The sequence below is a fragment of the Diceros bicornis genome, chromosome 10 (assembly GCF_020826845.1).
Source record: "Diceros bicornis minor isolate mBicDic1 chromosome 10, mDicBic1.mat.cur, whole genome shotgun sequence".
In the NCBI taxonomy this organism is placed as follows: Eukaryota; Metazoa; Chordata; class Mammalia; order Perissodactyla; family Rhinocerotidae; genus Diceros; species Diceros bicornis.
The window spans coordinates 59,143,010-59,160,217 of NC_080749.1; the positions used below are offsets into that span (position 1 = coordinate 59,143,010).

At 38.6% G+C, this 17,208-nt stretch overlaps 1 protein-coding gene across 1 annotated transcript in view; it reads right to left on the reverse strand.

Annotated features, from left to right (window-relative positions):
- The window catches only part of TTN (titin), a 271,163-nt gene that overhangs the window by 193,231 nt on the left and 60,724 nt on the right, over positions 1 to 17,208 (reverse strand). Inside the window, exons 46-64 of the mRNA XM_058549338.1 lie at positions 10,497 to 13,286; positions 9,426 to 9,704; positions 7,051 to 7,614; positions 6,243 to 6,524; positions 5,864 to 6,142; positions 5,152 to 5,430; positions 4,776 to 5,054; positions 4,370 to 4,657; positions 3,976 to 4,254; positions 3,602 to 3,883; positions 3,228 to 3,506; positions 2,833 to 3,111; positions 2,453 to 2,731; positions 2,032 to 2,319; positions 1,632 to 1,910; positions 1,212 to 1,493; positions 834 to 1,112; positions 437 to 715; positions 46 to 324 (exon numbers count right to left, since the gene is read on the reverse strand). Of these exons, the coding sequence (XP_058405321.1) occupies positions 46 to 324; positions 437 to 715; positions 834 to 1,112; positions 1,212 to 1,493; positions 1,632 to 1,910; positions 2,032 to 2,319; positions 2,453 to 2,731; positions 2,833 to 3,111; positions 3,228 to 3,506; positions 3,602 to 3,883; positions 3,976 to 4,254; positions 4,370 to 4,657; positions 4,776 to 5,054; positions 5,152 to 5,430; positions 5,864 to 6,142; positions 6,243 to 6,524; positions 7,051 to 7,614; positions 9,426 to 9,704; positions 10,497 to 13,286 (8,124 nt within the window). The remainder of the gene's footprint in view (positions 1 to 45; positions 325 to 436; positions 716 to 833; positions 1,113 to 1,211; positions 1,494 to 1,631; positions 1,911 to 2,031; positions 2,320 to 2,452; positions 2,732 to 2,832; positions 3,112 to 3,227; positions 3,507 to 3,601; positions 3,884 to 3,975; positions 4,255 to 4,369; positions 4,658 to 4,775; positions 5,055 to 5,151; positions 5,431 to 5,863; positions 6,143 to 6,242; positions 6,525 to 7,050; positions 7,615 to 9,425; positions 9,705 to 10,496; positions 13,287 to 17,208) is intronic.

Consider the following 17,208-nt stretch of genomic DNA (forward strand, 5'->3'; position numbering starts at 1 on the left):
GACATAGCACAAATAAGGGAAGCTGACTGGGGCCAAGATACAAACCGAGTACTCTCAGGTAGGCGTCACAGCTACTGCTTCCAAAGTCATTTTCCACCTTGAGAGTGTACTGGCCACTGTCTTGCATCATGACTGACTGAATCCTGAAGCTGGCCACGTTATTTTCAAAACTCATGGAAAAATATCTACTGGGCACAATTTGTCTCCCATCTTTAAGCCATTTCACTTTAAGTTCTGGTGTTCCCGCCACAACACACTCCAAGGTCACTGGGTCTTTCTCCGTGACATCAACAGATTTAGCTTTCTCTATGATTTGAGCAGGTTCTGTAGTAAGAATTAAAACGTAGGTGAGTTGCATTGATAATTCCACTAGAAATAAGGTGTGCTTATGACATTGTCTCCATAGACTAACTTTGAAAGGGAATAGCTTACAAACCTTGTACTAAAAGGAAAGCATAACACCTCTCAACTCCTGACTCATTCTTGGCTTGACACGTGTATCTCCCACTGTGTCTATTATCCACAGTTCTGATTTGAAGTGTGGCCACGTGGTTCACAAATGAAATATGAACATTATCATCTTCAGCAAGAATCTGATCATCTTTCAGCCAGGTTACAGAAATGGGAGCAGAGCCCGCCACGGTGCTCTGAAAGGTGGCAGAACTTTTCAAAACAGTAGTGACGTTTTCTATCTTCTTAATGAATGTTGGTGGTTCTGTGATTAAATTAGTATGAAAAGAAGAGGTATATGTGAACTTCTACCCACAATCATTAAATTAGAGAGCATTACAGAATTTGTATTTGGTAGCCTGCTTCTTATGTGTCTAACTGACCTTTCAAGGAGACTCGAGCACTGCAGGAGCAGCTGCCGCCTTCATTGGATACAATGCACTGGTATTCACCAGTGTCTGAAGGGTCACACTTGGTTATATGGAGGTAAAACACTGACACTCTGTCGCTCAGGGTATATTTTTTGCTGCTTCGAATTTCCCTACTATTCTTCAGCCAAGTGACTTCAAATGGAGATGTTCCCATAACTTCACAGTCCAGCTCCACGTCACTGTCTTTCACTACTTCCACAGGTCTCAGCTCTCTGATAAAAGTGGGAGGTTCTAAAGATTCAAAAGGAAGACAGACACAGCTTACTCAAGGGAACACCCGAGGCCTAGGCAGCAGCACAGCCAAAATGGAAAGTAGATTCAGTAACGAACCTTTCACTTTCAATTCAATGCTGCAGCTTGCCGTGCCTGCGTCATTACGAGCTTCACAGACGTAAGTCCCACTATTTTCTACCCTGGCACCAGAAATTTGGAAAGTGGCTAGACCATCGACGAAGGAAATGCCATGTTTCTTAATGGCTGTTATTTCATTTCCGTCCAGGTACCAAGAAACTCTGATTTCCGGAGTGCCTGTAATTTGGCATTCGAATGTCGTAGACTGTCCATTCCTCAGCACTAATACTGGGCTGGGTTTCTTAACGAATTGAGGAGGTTCTAAAGATGGGGGAGAAAGTGCGATGTTGAACATCTCTTAAAACAAAGGCCAATGAGCAAAATCGCTTTCTTAAGCCTCTGCCCTCCCCCCAAGAAAATCTAGACAAGCAAGAAAGTGAGGAGGTGTAGAGGCCAGACCTTTTACAAAGAGAGTGACTTTACTGGTCGCTGTGCCAACATCATTGCTTAGTTGGCAAATGTAGGTCCCAGAATCAGCAGCTTTGGCTGAGAAGAGCTCTAGAACGGTGGAGGTGTCATCCTTCCAAACTGAGCGAGCTGCTCCTGAGTGCAACTCTTTGTTGTCTTTAAACCACTTTATTTGCATGGGTGCAGTGCCACCCACAAGAGCCTTTAACTGAACCCTTGTTTTGGGATTGACATCTTGTGACTGTGGCTTTTCCACGAAGTAAGGGGGTTCTGGGGTGAAAGAAAAAGAAGTGAAAGGTGGAAGTAAGATTTATTTTAGAACTAAGCAATAAAGGAATTAAGAAATGGGAGAGCCATAAGTTCTTGATAAGTGGAGATACAAATTGCCAACCTTTGACTGTCAGATGGCCACTGCACTGGTTGTGTCCTGCCTTATTAGTGGCAGAACACGTGTATGTCCCACTGTCTGCACCTTCCAGGTGACTGATTTCCAAGAAGGCAGTATTGTCATGAAAAGAGTATTTGTATTTTTCACTAGCTGATATTTCTTGGTCATCTTTGAACCACTGGATGCTTATGGGATGTGACCCAGCCACTATACATTCTAAGTCTATAGAAGACCCTTTAATGCTGTCCATTTTCTTCAGTTTTTTGGTGAACGAAGGAGGTATAATAAGATCTATGCAATGAAAAAGCAAAAAAAAAAAAAAAAAAAGTTAGGTCAATCCACTAATTGGTATTTTCTCTAAAATTGTAAGAGATGAAGGAGCACAGAAATGCCCAGTTTCTCTCCATAAAAAAGCAATACTAACCTAATACATTAATGCTAGCCTTGCAGCTGCTTCTCCCAACATCATTTTGGACCTCAAAAGTATATTCTCCACTATCTTTCTTTTCTGTAGAAATAATCTTCAGTATAGAGACTGTGTCAGTGACACTGATTTTATATTTTTGGCCCAGGGTCAGTTCTTGGCCATCTTTAAACCATTTGGCTGTAATCTCCTTAGTCCCTGAAAATTTAACCTGCAAGGTGGCTGGGTCTCCTTGGGTGACATCTATTGACACAGCCTCCTCGGTGATTGTTGCAGGTTCTGTGGAAAACAAAGGGATAGGTGTGGATTGTGAGTTGCCCTGCTGACAGGCTTACATCTGCAGTTTTTTCTAAAACCTTTGGCAAACTTTCTGAACCAACCTTTTACTGAGAGTAATGCAGAACATCTTTGTATTCCTGCATCATTTTTGGCCTGACAGACATATTTCCCATCATGCTTGACTTCAATGCCACTGAGGTACAGACTGGCCACATTGTTCTCAAAGGTCATTCTTATATTATCATCTTCTGTGATTTCATCGTTGTCTTTTAACCAAGTCACCGTGATAGGCAAGGAGCCCTTCAGAGTGGCCTGGAAGGCAGCTGTGCCTCCTCGAAGGGAGCTGGTGCTCTCGATCCTCTTTACAAAGGTTGGGGGTTCTAATAGAAGAATGAATTCTCAATTAATACCAGCTCAATAGCAAAACCGGCTTTTTTTTTTTTTTTAAGAGTTGACTCTACAGAAGAGCCAGTCCATCATTTGAAGGGACACTAACCTCTTAAAGTCACCCTGGCACTGCAGGTGCTGCTGCCCACCTCATTGGTCACCCGACACTGGTATTCACCAGCATCTGCAGCTACAAACTTGAGGATCTGCAGGCTAACCAGCTTATCCTGAAGGAAGGTTTTATACTTTCTACCACTTCGCAGCGTTGTGTTGTCTTTGAACCAAGTGATCTCAAAGGGAGGTGTGCCTGCCACCTCGGCCAGCAACATGACATCATACTCCTTCAACACTTCAATTGGCTTAAATTCCTTGGTAAAGTAAGGTGTTTCTATAGTAGAAAAGAAATTATTTTGAGTTAATGGGGGAGAGGTCTGTGCTATGGGCTCCAACTTTGGTGACACAAGGGGCAATGTGAACACACACCTTTGACTATTAAAACGCCTGTGCAGTGGTCACTGCCAGCCTCATTTTGAGCCTCACACATATATTCGCCGCTGTCTTCAACGGCAACATCCGTAAGTCTCAGAACCGCAGTGGACTCCACAAAAGACATTCTGTGTTTGCTGCTCTCTTTGATTTCTTTATCATTTACAAACCATGTTATTTTAATTGGAGGGGTACCAGTGACTTTGCAGGCTAGCTGTGTGGAGTCTCCCTTCTTTAACAGCTGTGATAGCTCTAGCTTTTCAACAAATGTGGCAGGTTCTGGGGAAGGAAGCAAGTTATTAAGCAATGTGAGAAAGAGGAAAGAACTTATAATAATGGTAGCACAAAGATGTCAAGAAAACAATGCAAACCTTTTACAAATAAGTTTGCGCTGCACTCCACACTTCCAGCCACGTTGCTGACTTTACAGGTATATGTGCCTGAATCAGAGGTTTTTACTGCATAGAGTTCCAGGGAACTTTCTAAAGCTTCTTTGGTAATATAGCAGCTTCCACCAGAAACCAGCTCTTTGTTACCCTTAAACCATCTGATTGTGAAAGGAGTAGACCCTTTGAAGGTGCTCTTCAGGCAGACTGCTGAGTTGGGCAGAACATCCTTTGATGCAGGTTTAGTTACAAAACTGGGTGGTTCTAGAGAAGGGGTATAAGAAAAAATTTCAAAGAGTTAAGAGGCATAATCTAAGGGAAGAAGCCTTAATTTGAACATCACCTATAGTAAGGATGCAATGCAAAATCTCCAGCCAACCTTGTACAATCAGGGCTCCACTGGTGTCTTTGCTTCCCACAGAATTTGTGGCTCGACAAGTGAAATTCCCTGCGTCATTCATGTCTACTCTGCTTATCTCCAAAGAGGCCGTGCCTTCCACAAATGCTATTCTGTATCTATCAGAAGAAGCTATTTCTTTACCATCCTTAAACCAGGATACCCTCATTGGGAGGGAGCCAGCGATTTTGCAATCCAGCCTGCAGGTACCGCTAACAACGCTATCCACGTTGCGTAGGGGTTTGGTAAAAAACGGAGCAATGTCTCGATCTGTTCATGGCACAAGAAGAGAAGAAAGATCAATGCGAAAAAGTGCTCAGTGATTGTATTTTTGTTCATTTTTTGGGTTTCAAAGGAATATGTAGCATAGGTCTCTAAAGATACTAACCTAATACAGTGAAAGTTGTCTCGCAGGAGCTGCTGCCCACTTCATTAGAAATCTCAAAAGTGTACTGGCCACTATCATGCAGTTCAGCCGAATAAAATTTGAGTTGGGCAACATTGTTTTTAAAACCGATTCGATACTTTTTACTGGCAACCAAAGGTCTACCATCTTTGTACCATTTGGGCTTGAGTTCTGGGGTGCCCGTGACCGTATACTCCAGTGTGGCCGGGTCTCCCGCTGTCACCTGGATCAGTTCTGCTCTCTCAATGATTCTGGCAGGTTCTACAATGGTATTAAATAGTTAGGATTCCGAAATGTGTGTTAGAGTTTCACTTTAAATGGAAATACGGATTCAAAGTTAAAATGTTCCTACACGAACCTTTAACTATTAATTCCCCAACAGAGGTTTGGCTTCCGGCTTCATTTTCAGCCAGGCATGTGTATCTGTCACCAAAACTAGTCTGAACATCAGGGATTATCAGGACAGCAACACCATTGGAAAAGCTCATTTTGATTTTTCCATCTTCTTTAATGACCTCTTGTCCTTTCATCCATGTGACAGAAATGGGTTCTGACCCTCTCACAGCAGCTTGTAAGGTAACAGTCTGTCCTGCTAATGCGGTAAAATCATCTACTTTCCTTACAAAAGTTGGTGGTTCTAGTTACAGAAAGAGAGCACACAAAACTTATCAATTCCCAAGCCCTTCAACACCATATATCTTTAAGTGTTTTATCTAGATTACATTTATCTTGTCCAATACTACTATTCCATAGTGTTGGTTAACTAGAAGAAGAAATAAAATTTAAGAAGAATTATAATTCCATCTAAGAATTACACATGGTTATCAGCTGGCAAAATGGCTACTGATATACTTCACTTTTATTATCAGAGATTAAATATTTACAGTGGTCTCAGGATGAAGACTGGATGAATGTAACTGACACTGTCCCCAAGAACCCAGGTGAAACCAAGGGCAAAACACATTTTTCAATGGTTAGGAGAAGAAGGGAAAGTACTAGATCTCCTTCCATGGGTTAAGACAGCTATTTTCACAACTTATTAAAGAGAGAGCAATTTTTCAAGCACTAACCTTTTAATAAGTGTGTTGCGAGGCAGCCACACTTCCCAACTTCATTAGCAACGACACACTCATATTCACCAACATCCGCACTATTAAAAGCAAAGATCTCCAGAGACACAAGAGACTTCTGAGAAAACAACCTGTACTTTTTACTACTTCGAATTTGCTTCTTATCTTTGAACCAGCTAATTTCAAATGGTCCAGTGCCTGCGATTTCACACTGAAGGAGGGCATTTGCTCCTCTCACTATATCTGCAGGCTCGAGAGTTTTGATGAAAGAAGGAGGTTCTACAAAAGCATGAAAGCATTGTGTAAGTAATGTGGTACAAACAATGGAAAAGGAAATCTTTTCTCAGAAAAGCAATGGACTGTAACTGAGTCAACAAACCTTTGACAACTATTTCAGCACTGCAGCTGTCACTGCCCACGTCATTCACGGCTTCGCATGAGTAACTCCCACTGTCTTCAACTTTTACATCCGTAATATCAAGTACAGCCTCAGAATTGACAAAAGACATTCGGATTGTGTTACTCTCATTAAGTTCTTTGTTATTCTTAAACCAAGTAACCTGGATCACAGGTGATCCTTTCAGCTTGCAATGGAGGCGTGCCGATTCACCTGGGAGCATTAAATAAGACGGATCCACCTTCTTCACAAAGGATGGTGGCTCTACGTGAAGTTGACAGAAAAGAAAAAGGAAAAGATGTCTGAAGCATAAACTCCACAAAAGAAAAGTAGACGTATACAATAAAAAGACACAACACACATAAAACAGCTTCATGAAATTTCTGGAAAGATTGTGCGTACTCGATAGCTTTCCATGTTTCCATGATTCTAAAACACTTCCCTAGTCTCTTGATTAAAATAATTAACAAACAAACAAAAACGAAAACAAGCAAACTCTACTCACGCAGAGCAAATTTATAAAAGAAGATAGTTAAGAATTGCTATTGAAGTTCTTAGAAGAAATTTTAAGCAAGCTTTGTTAATGGCAGACAGTTTTAAAAGAACCCCAGTAAGTGAATTCTGAAGAAGACTGAAAAAACAAAATCAAACAACGCCAGTATCTCCCCAAACCAAAACGTTCGCTTGGATGAAATGATTTTAACAACAAAATGCACTGACTGCATTGTTTGTCAACAGTTTTTCTACCGAGGCATCCTTTCAAAGAAGGAACTGAAAATAATATTCTTACCTCTGATGGTTACCATTGCCGAAGAGGAGCTGCTTCCAGCCTCATTGGAAGCTGTGCAAACATAGGTTCCTGAATCTTTTACTTTGGCCAGAGGGATCTCAAGTGATGCTATTTTATCTTCAAAATAGATCTTATAGTCTTTCCCGGGGGGGAGTTTTTGACCATCTTTCCTCCACGTAACTGTGACTTTTCTGTCTTCATCTACTTGGCACTCAAGGTGGATCTTCTTATTGATAGCTGATTGCACAGGCTCCAATTCTTTAATGAAATGCGGTTTGTCGATTATGATCAACTCAGCTTGGCAGCTGTCAGCTCCAAACTTGTTAGAAGCCTTACAAGAGTAAACTCCTCTATCTTGAATTGTAAGATTTGAGAGTTCTAAAATGTGTTTGTTTTCTGCCTCTGAAATCTTGCAGTTAGGAGAAGGCGATAGGGTGGCACCATCTTTCTGCCAAACTGTTTCAATCACCGGAGTTCCTAACACTGTGCAGAGGAACTTGGCTGCCTTACCCACAAAAGTTGTAACGGACTTAGGTCTGGAGTAAAAGATTGGTGGATATGCCTCTGCAAAAGAAATTTTTTCAGCATTATATTTTGTCCCCACCAAAGCTCTTGCTATAATTATATATTCCAAGAAAGAGAAAAGATGAATTATATTTTTAGACAGACACGAGACATTATTTAAAATAGGGTAATGTATTAATAAGACGAAAAGATTTGTCAAAGGAAAGAGATGAGAGTCTTTTTTATAGAGGAGCCAGAAGGCACTTTAAATGTCTCTATCAAAGGAAAGAACAAATGTTCCTTTTTTTAAGCAACATTAACTTACTATTGCTAAAAATGTGTCCATTTTAGTAGCTGATTAATTGTTTGAATTATTTGATAAGCAATTCAGCTGATATTTTAATTCTGTGAATTAGAAGACTATATAAGGAAGATAAAGAAAATGTACTTGACTTTTCTAAAGAGTAGCGATATTAAATGATAAAAAGTTTGAGGAGTTTTGTAAAGTCTCTCTAACCCTCACGTCAACCGTCAGCAAATCCTTAAATGGCTCAACTTTGAATGCATTCTCTAAGTCATTTAAAACTTGTAAAATTATTTATAGCAGTAATTTCCATTTCCATTCTGCATTTTGAAATAAGCCTTTAGGAACCTCTCTTTCCGATTTTTAAAAAATCATCCTCCTTCCTCTCTTCTCTTACTATTTGAAGCTCAGATATTAGCCCCATTACCGAGTTGGCCTAATTTGGGTAAAGAAATTTCCAACCGTCATTAAGTAAAATGCCACGTGTATGGTTGCATGGAGACTCTTTGACCACAAAGTGAAAACCACTGGTTGGGTCACCATGGGCCTGGGTTTTGCATTTTCTGAAATGTAAAAGAGTTGTAGAGGAGAGGAAGCTACAGGGAAGCCTGACTTTTTCAAGTAAAGAGATCTGCTGCATTTGCCTTCCCCCTTCACGCCCTCATTGAAAAAGAAGACCAAGGGACAGTCCCACCCTGACAGTCCCACCCTGACAGTCCCCCTGACACATGGCATCTCTCAACAACACGGGTCATTGCTACCCCTGACCCTAAACCATAGTTCATACTCACACTTCCCTTGAGGGGAAGAAAGCAAAAAAGAGAGAAAGAAAAAGAGAGAGAGAAGAAAGGACTACTAATTTTTCCGCTAATGAGGGATTTCAAACACTTGATGTGTTAACTACTTGAAAGTCATCCTGTGTGTCAATTAGGAAAATGAGAAGAGAATATCTGCGTAGTTGCTCTTATTTCTAAATTAGTAATAAAGCCTGGAATGAGAATCCTACTTTGTAGTCCTGTACTAGCCTCCTGCCTCACATTGGGATTTGTTTAACTTTGGTCTTATGCTCTGCCTTTTTTCAGTTTGTAATTCTGTTTTTAATTGGTTAACTGGTTTCAAATTATTAAATACATTGGGATATCATTTATTTTTTAGTAGCACCAAACTGTCCTGAAATTTTTTATATTAAGGGCCAAGTCAGGCCATTAGTAGTTATTCAAGACATTTAAGCTAATCATTAAAAAAAAAGAAAGAGAACAAAACAAACAAAAACAAAAACCCCCAAAACCAAACTTTTAGGACCCACTGCTCATTTGATTCCTTAACACTGTTCTCAAAACAATAAATTATTTTTATTGTTTCTTTAGCTGCTGTTGGAAATATGACTGTAAAGAATGATTTCCTGTCCCACAAAGGCTCTGCAGTGCCTAGCCAGCCACTATGTTACCATCTTGGCTATTGGTCTCTCCAGTTGGTAGGGCAAGCACTTCTTGCACCTGTACAAAAAGGAAAATAGGCAATAATATGAAATGAGATGATAACGTCTGTGTCAATGTATGGCATTTACCTGTCACAGTTAGCGTGGCTGTACAGCTGGCACTGCCATACTCATTGGAAGCTTTGCAGGTGTACTCGCCGCAGTCAACAACCTGGGATCTCAGGATTTCCAGGCTGGAGACATACTTTGAAGATCGAATAGAATACTTGTCACTGTCGTAAATTTGTCGGCCAGCTTTAAACCACTGGAACCGAACATTGGGGGCACTTTGGATCTCACAGGTGAATTTGGCTAGGTGGCCCAGAGCTACTTCAAGGGGCTCGATCCTCCTCTTGATCACTGGTGCAGCTGCAAAGGGAAGCAGAGTCCATGAGCATATGCCTCCTTATCAGGCACACCACATTTTTCTTTTCCTTCTAACTTTTGTGGCTGTTAATGAAGTAAAACAGTTTAAATTGGTGAGATGGATTGCAGCAGTTTAAAACTAGTGACTGGAAAATGAGAAAGATTATTGAAGGCAGAAGAAGACAATAAGCAGATTTCAATATATTCAACCATTACTTTGCAGTGAATTGTGAAAAAAATGATTAAAATGTGATGCTATTGGCTTACATGCATAACAACATGATATATTCTTTAAATATACCATGCTGACTAGCAACACTGAGAACAATGTGAAAAAACATGATATACTAATTAAAGTGAAGAAGTGAAACAACAGCAAAAAAGAAATAGAAACGTGAAACGCAAATGGACAATTAATCATGGTTATTCTGAATTTAGGGATGAGACTGGCGATTTCAGAGTAGTTAGGTATGCACTGACGGCTTTTATTACATATTATTAAAGTATTTTCAGATAATAACAAACTAAAAAACATGTATCAGTATTATGAAACGTATGAAAATATGTTTTATTTTAAAAATAAATAGTAATGTAGCTATGATAACATACTACCCAGTAAGGTAGTAAGCGGAATGGAGAAGAGTTAATAACCATGATTATGTCTGTGATTTCATTCTTACACTAAATAAATTGCATTCTGGCAGTGGCAGATAAGTGAAAATTCAGTGATGAAACCTAAATCATTACAATCCAGTGAATGTTAGAGATTGATTTACTTAATCCTTAAAATCCAACCTCTTTTGACTACAGTGAGTTTTGCTGAAGTTGCTGTCTTTCCGTTGTCATTCAAGGCCTCACAGGTATACTCTCCTTCATGTTCTTCTGTATTAACTTTGTCAATTACTAGCGTATATGTATTTTGAGCTTGTAAACACTTGAACTTTTCATCTGAAGACACCAGTTTACTCTCAAAATACCAATTCACCTCTTTGGCATTTCTTATGGAAGATGTGAAGTTTACGATGTCACCTTCCTCAGCAATAGTGTCCACCAAGGGCGTTTGTATAACAGGACCATCCCCTGTGATTAAGCTACCCTCAGCTTCCTGTATCTGTACTATACCAGCCTCTTGGATACCACTTGCAGAGAACTTCTCTTTTTCCTCCGATGGTTTTGGTATCTCATCCTGTTTTTCATCAGAGACAGCAGCTGAAGCAATCCCATCAGTGACAGCTGTGGTATCCATAACTTTGACCTGACTTGCCACATTAAAAGAACTGACCTCTTCCATTGAGACAAGATATTTAGATTCAACTTCCCGTTCAGTGATTGCTTCAACCTTCTGTGAATCTGAAAAAGAACCCATTTCTTCCTGCAAGCCTGTTTTCGCTCCTTGCTGAATTCTAGGATCCTCGGATGTTAAGATGTTTATCTCCTCACATATAATAGAGCACAAAGCATCCTTAAGTTCAGTTTTCAAGTTAGCCATTTGGGGATCAATGCCTTCAATCACGATGGTTAATTCTTCTGTTAGAGACTTCACTGAGGTAATAAGGTAGGTGCACATAATGCATTTGGGCTCTTGGGTGAAGTTTATGGCCTTGACTTCCACTTTTTCAATGCTTCTTAACCATTCAGAGAAAAGACTTCGCTGCTCACTGGCTATGGCCGATAGTAAAGCCCTGCGGATTTGAGTTTTCAGGTTTAATTGTTGCTCTTCTGGAATACCAGAAAGAAAACTTTCCTTAGAAAGAATGTCACTTCCCTGCACCTCCTGCACGCCATTTATTGCCATGGGCTCTTTCTTATACTCAATGGTTTGGTTTAGGGTCATTGCCAAGTTCTCATAACGCTCTTCCTTGAGCAGTACCTGCGTTTCCTCACATGTTAGCGGAAACCTTAAGGACTTGCCTTCCTCAATCCTGTCTGCGAAATCTTGCCCTGCACTTTCCAGTTGATCCGCACTTTCCATCAAGATTTCACCTGCTGTGCACATGCGTTCTGAAGAGACCTGGGGTTCACAGTTTACCTCAGAGATCACGATGTCAGGACCCTTGAAACTTTCCACATGTCCCTCAGCTAAGCTGTGACTCAGGATGAGAGCACTTTGTGCCTCTTGCTTTTGAAGTGTCACTCTTTGCTCTTTGCCCACTGCAGATACTGTCTTTTCTTTTGGTAAAAGTACTTCTTCAGCCTCAGAGGTTGGATATAAATGGGCTGGAGCTTCTTCTATCGAAGACTGTGGATAACTCCTTTCAGGTTCAGCTAATAAAGTTTTTACGGGCTCGACTGTTAATGAACTAATTTCTTCTATGGTCATGGCACTTGGGAAGATTTTTTCAGTATCTGATAGAACCACCTGTGACGCAGGCTCTTGAAGCATCAGAATATCTTCTTTGGGGAGGGTTTTCTGGGACTGGACAATCTGCAGCTGTAAATTGGGAGATGGTTCCTTGATAGGCTGAACAGGAGTAGTGCCACTGACGGAAAGAAGTTCCCTGGTGCTTTCAGGGGTGGACCTATCATGCTCCAACATAACTGTGGATTGCAATCGCTCAGCTACTAAAGTAACTTGACTGCTCATTTCGTTGGTTTTAACAATATGCTCATAAGAAAGCTGTTGTTTTTCTTGTGCAATTAAAGTAGCTTTCAAAATGGTGTCCTTTACAAAGGCTGCAATTTCCTGCTCTGAGTCAGATGCCTCAACTGTGAGGCCCTTTAAGGACATCTGTGGAAAATCTTTAGGAGCCTCTGGCAAGGACTTCGCTTTGCTGGGGGCGTCAGTCACGTCTGTGTCCTTCAGAAGCACAAGCAGCTCTGCAGCACAGGTAGACTCACCCCACACATTCTCTGCTTTACAGACATAGAGGCCACTATCTTCCCTCTGAGGGTCATTGACAATGAAGGTCCCGGAACCATCAGGATTATGAATGATAGTGTAATAAACATTGGTGCGAAGCTGCTTGTTTTCTTTGAACCACAAAACAGTGGGTGCAGGCTCTCCAAGCACCATGTACTCAAAGATGGCAGGGAGCCCCTGAGTACAGTGAATTGGTTTTAACTCCTTAAGGAAATAAGGAGGACAAGGACCTCCAGGCTTTTCCAGAGATTTCTCCACTGCTGATTCTGGTTCTGTCTCTTCATGGCCCTCTCCCTTGGACTTTATTTTTAGATAGGCACTACATGTTGTCTGTCCATATGCATTACTGGCAATACATGTATACTCTCCCTCATCCTCAAATTTGGGGAACAAAATGATCAAGCTATGATCATTACCGTCAAAAACACATTTGTAGTCAGCAGAAGGAGTTAACATAACTCCATTAAATAACCACTGAATTTTCGGCTTGGGAATGCCAGTGACAGTAACAGACAGTTTAGTCACATCTCCTACGCTTATTTCAGCATTTGACACTTCTTTGGTGAAAACTGGGACACTGCCTTCCTTTTGGGAATCAAATTCAGTTGAATGAACAGGAGGTTCAGACAAAAGTTCAAGTGTTTCATTTCTATCAGATAACTGAAGGCCAGAGCTATAGGTTTGGAGTCCTTCTTCCTCAGCAGACAGAAGAGAACTAGAAAACTCTGTACGGGGAAAAATGATTATTATTTTACTACCAATTTTATTTAATAACAACAAAAAAATAGAAGTCAAAGAATTATGTACCAATTGAAGGCCTTCTTCTGCTTTATTCCTGGAATCATTAGATTATCTTGAGATTAATTGATCAAAAAGCAGATTTCTAAATTTTTAACCTTTGTATATTACATCATATTATATGATTATAAATACTGTACTAATGCAACATCCAATCCACTTCATTTCTGTTAGAGTTTATAAATTTTAAAGATGTTCTTATGAGTTTTCCTTTGTGATATAATCCCAATTCTAAAGTTTGAAAAACTGTTGGCTAAATATTTAAAATAAAATAATCCAGGATTATTTAAATCAATTTCCTTTTTTTGCATGTGTGAGAAAGACCAGCCCTGAGCTAACATCCGATGCCAATCCTCCTCTTCTTTTTTTTTTTTTTTGCTGAGGAAGACTGGCCCTGGGCTAACATCCGTGCCCATCTTCCTCTACTTTGTATGGGACGCCGCCACAGCATGGCTTAACAAGCGGTGCGTCGGTGCACACCCAGGATCCGAACTGGCAAACCCCGGGCCGCCGCAGTGGAGCATGGGCACTTAATCGCTTGTACCCCTGGGCCGGCCCCTTAAATCAATTTCTAAAAAGATCCAGAATTATTATTTATATTTATAATTTTCTTGAGTTTAAGAATGATCTTCATTGTCAAATTGAAGACTGATTATTTCCAAAATAAAACATCTGTGTTCTAGTTACTGCTTATAAACAGAAGCCATTATTAAAAATAAGGGACTAGAGTAAATGTTTAATTTGAATTTGTAAGAGAACCACTATTTTCAGTTACTAGAAATGAAGGCCTTCTTTTGCCTGTGTAATTTGCCATATTACTTCACCAAAGCTTTTATAACATGGCTTAAGTCAAGAAAATGGGAGAATCAGAAATCAGAGAAAACAACTCCAACATTAAAAATTTGATTATATTTTATTGTGCAAGAACTACCTGTACGGCATTATTGAACAGAAAAACAAAGCAGTGAATAACAGATACTCTTTAAAACAGTATGCGAATGACAGGATGAAAGACGTAATTTGATAACAAGGACTTAAGCTTTTCATCAAATCTGTTAGGTATGTAAAACAACTCTGTTAATAATAGTTTCATTGACTTACCAAAAAATAGTTTTATTATTTTATTAGTTCACTCCACTTGCACCACAGTGAATAGTTTTATGCCTTAATTCCTTTCTATTCTAGTGTATAAGCATCAGAAGGCAGGACTTGAGTGTCTGTGGGCTACAAATGTTCTGATAAAACTTACCATGGCATGTAGAATACATACTCAGTTATTTATTATTTCATCAGTAAGCCATCAAGCCATTGATTAATTTCACATACTAAGGGTGACCGCTTAACTTTACATTTAATCTATAATGTATTACTCGTGTCAGCTTTCCCTTCACTTGAACTCCCAAAATATCTGTAAAGGGAATGAATGTGAATATAGTTAAAATATCCCTACTCACTAATATGTTGAAATATTTTTGGTTTTTTTTTTTCCTTACTTCTAAACATGGTGTATTGATCATTAAAAAGATAGTAAATGAAATTCAAAATGTGCTGAAACATGAAAAGTGTAGTTAAAAATGCATGTAATAGTAGCAGCTGATAATTATGCCTAAGCTCTACCATGTGTAACCATGAATTTGTTATCCAACACCAGAGAAATTAATATTTCAGGCTTTTAAGTTATGTGCCATTGAGTCAGAAAAAAAAATTCATTTAATTATCTACAGCAATTAATAAGTAAGCCAAGTGTGGGCAAGGCTTATTCAATCATTGTTGTTTTGAATATCCTTAAGTTTAATGCATTTGAAACTAAGAGAATTCTAATGAGCAGAATCAACTAAAGCCCACCTTCTTATGTGCAGAAAAGTACATTTTTCAGTTCTTCCAGCAAATCCAATAAAGCATTATAACTTTTTTTCTTTTTCTTTCTTTTTTTTTTTTAAGAAACAGGTTTTGAACTGTTGCTATGCTGTATAATGCTTGGGTAAAGTGTACTTGTCATGTTTGGCATGAAGTGAATTCCTAATTTATTTAAACACCCATTAGGTGACTAAGAGTAGAATAAATAAGTCCCTAAACTATAGAATTAGCTTTATTTCAAGGATTTATGGTGTGATATATTACATTAAATCTATAATTCTTATCACAAATATTGTGTGCTCACTGGTTGAAACGGAAATGATTGTTCCACAACAGCATATCTATCTTGATGAGTTATGGTGACTCAAAATAAGTAAAACAAATGTTTTTTAGGGGGTTGGGGGGCAGTGTAAGCCTGACTGCTCTGGCTATATTCTACACATTCTCCCAATTGCTTCTTTAATTTTTAAGGCTTTTAGGGAATTTCCATTGTGGGAATAAGAAATTAATACATGAAAGAAACATAAACATAATTGGGTATATGAATTGTTTTGGAAATTAAATGTTTAATTTTTTAGAATTAAATTAAAAATATGTTTAATACAATCATGGTGCATAAAAATTGCTCAAAGCAGAGGACAAATATAGCCATTAGGTAACAGCGAGTAATTGAGAGAGTTGGAGGGAGGGAAGATTCATAATTTCATTGCTGTATTCTATTATTTCTCTCATCTGTTGCAAAAATAAAATTTATTCTAAATTATAATAAGAAAAGTTATTCTAAACTATATTAAGAAAAGTTACCACTAGGATGACACAGAATCAGAGGTCTTTTGGTTCAACCTTCATTTTCAGACAAGAAAACTGAATTTCGTTATATTTATGACATCTTATATGAGAAGATTTAAGTTTACAGTTGGACATAGGTATAATATTAAGGATTTTGTGAGTTCATTACAATTATAATTTTGAAAAACAAAAAGAGTCACTTTAGAAACACATATACATCTTAAATTTGAATGCTTATTAAATTCTAGTTTTAAAACTGAAATTCAGTGAAAATGACAAGAAAGCTTATTTTCTTGTTATTTGTATATAATCTGAAATACAAATTACCATATTGCCTCAATACTAAAAATGTCCCACTTTCTTTTTTTCTAATTTTAAAGATTCTGAAATTGTACTGCAGTTTAAAATCTATATGTAAATGTAATATAGTAGTTTTTCCTCCCCTGCCCAAGGCCAATATCAAATTAATGCTACATTTTACACTTGATGCTATCTCGAAAATTGAGAAAATGAGGTATTTCCAAAAGTGGAAAGATCTTTATTTGCATATTCTGCAAATGGTTAGATGAACTCTAGAGCACCATTGGTCCCTTCAAAACCAGCAAGAGTTAAAACACTTAAGAAGAGGGATATTAATAAAGAAAATATTGTTAAAAGAGCCAAAAAAATATATTAAGATTGCAATGTAAAACAGATTATAGAGTTAGTTACCAATTGGGTGAAGGTGGTTTCTATTGTTGTTTGTTTTCTTCCTTCTAAAGCCCTAGTAAATAAGCATGGATTTGGATGCAAAAGGTTATAATTTAAAAAAATGACATATTCAAAGCAGAGAGGAGATTTTACCTTACCAATTTGTCTGGTGGTCATCTGACATGGTCTTTCATTTTACATGTTACTTTACATATATAGTTTATCTGTCAAAAGAGAACGCATTCTGCTGAAACACTTGGTGGAAGAGAGATGAGGGTGAAGTAGAAGTACAAACAACTAGGTAGCCAAGGAGATATTTAATTGTGCTTGATGATTCACAGCATAATTGACACAAGTGATGGTTCCACAGTTTAGATAACAGAATATTTACATGTATTACACACGTGAGATTTCTACCTAGAGAAAAGTTTTCCCAGGGGTTTTCAATGTAACATGTTCAAATACAGTAGACATATTTGGAAATTTATTAGATCTATATAATTTGGAAAATAT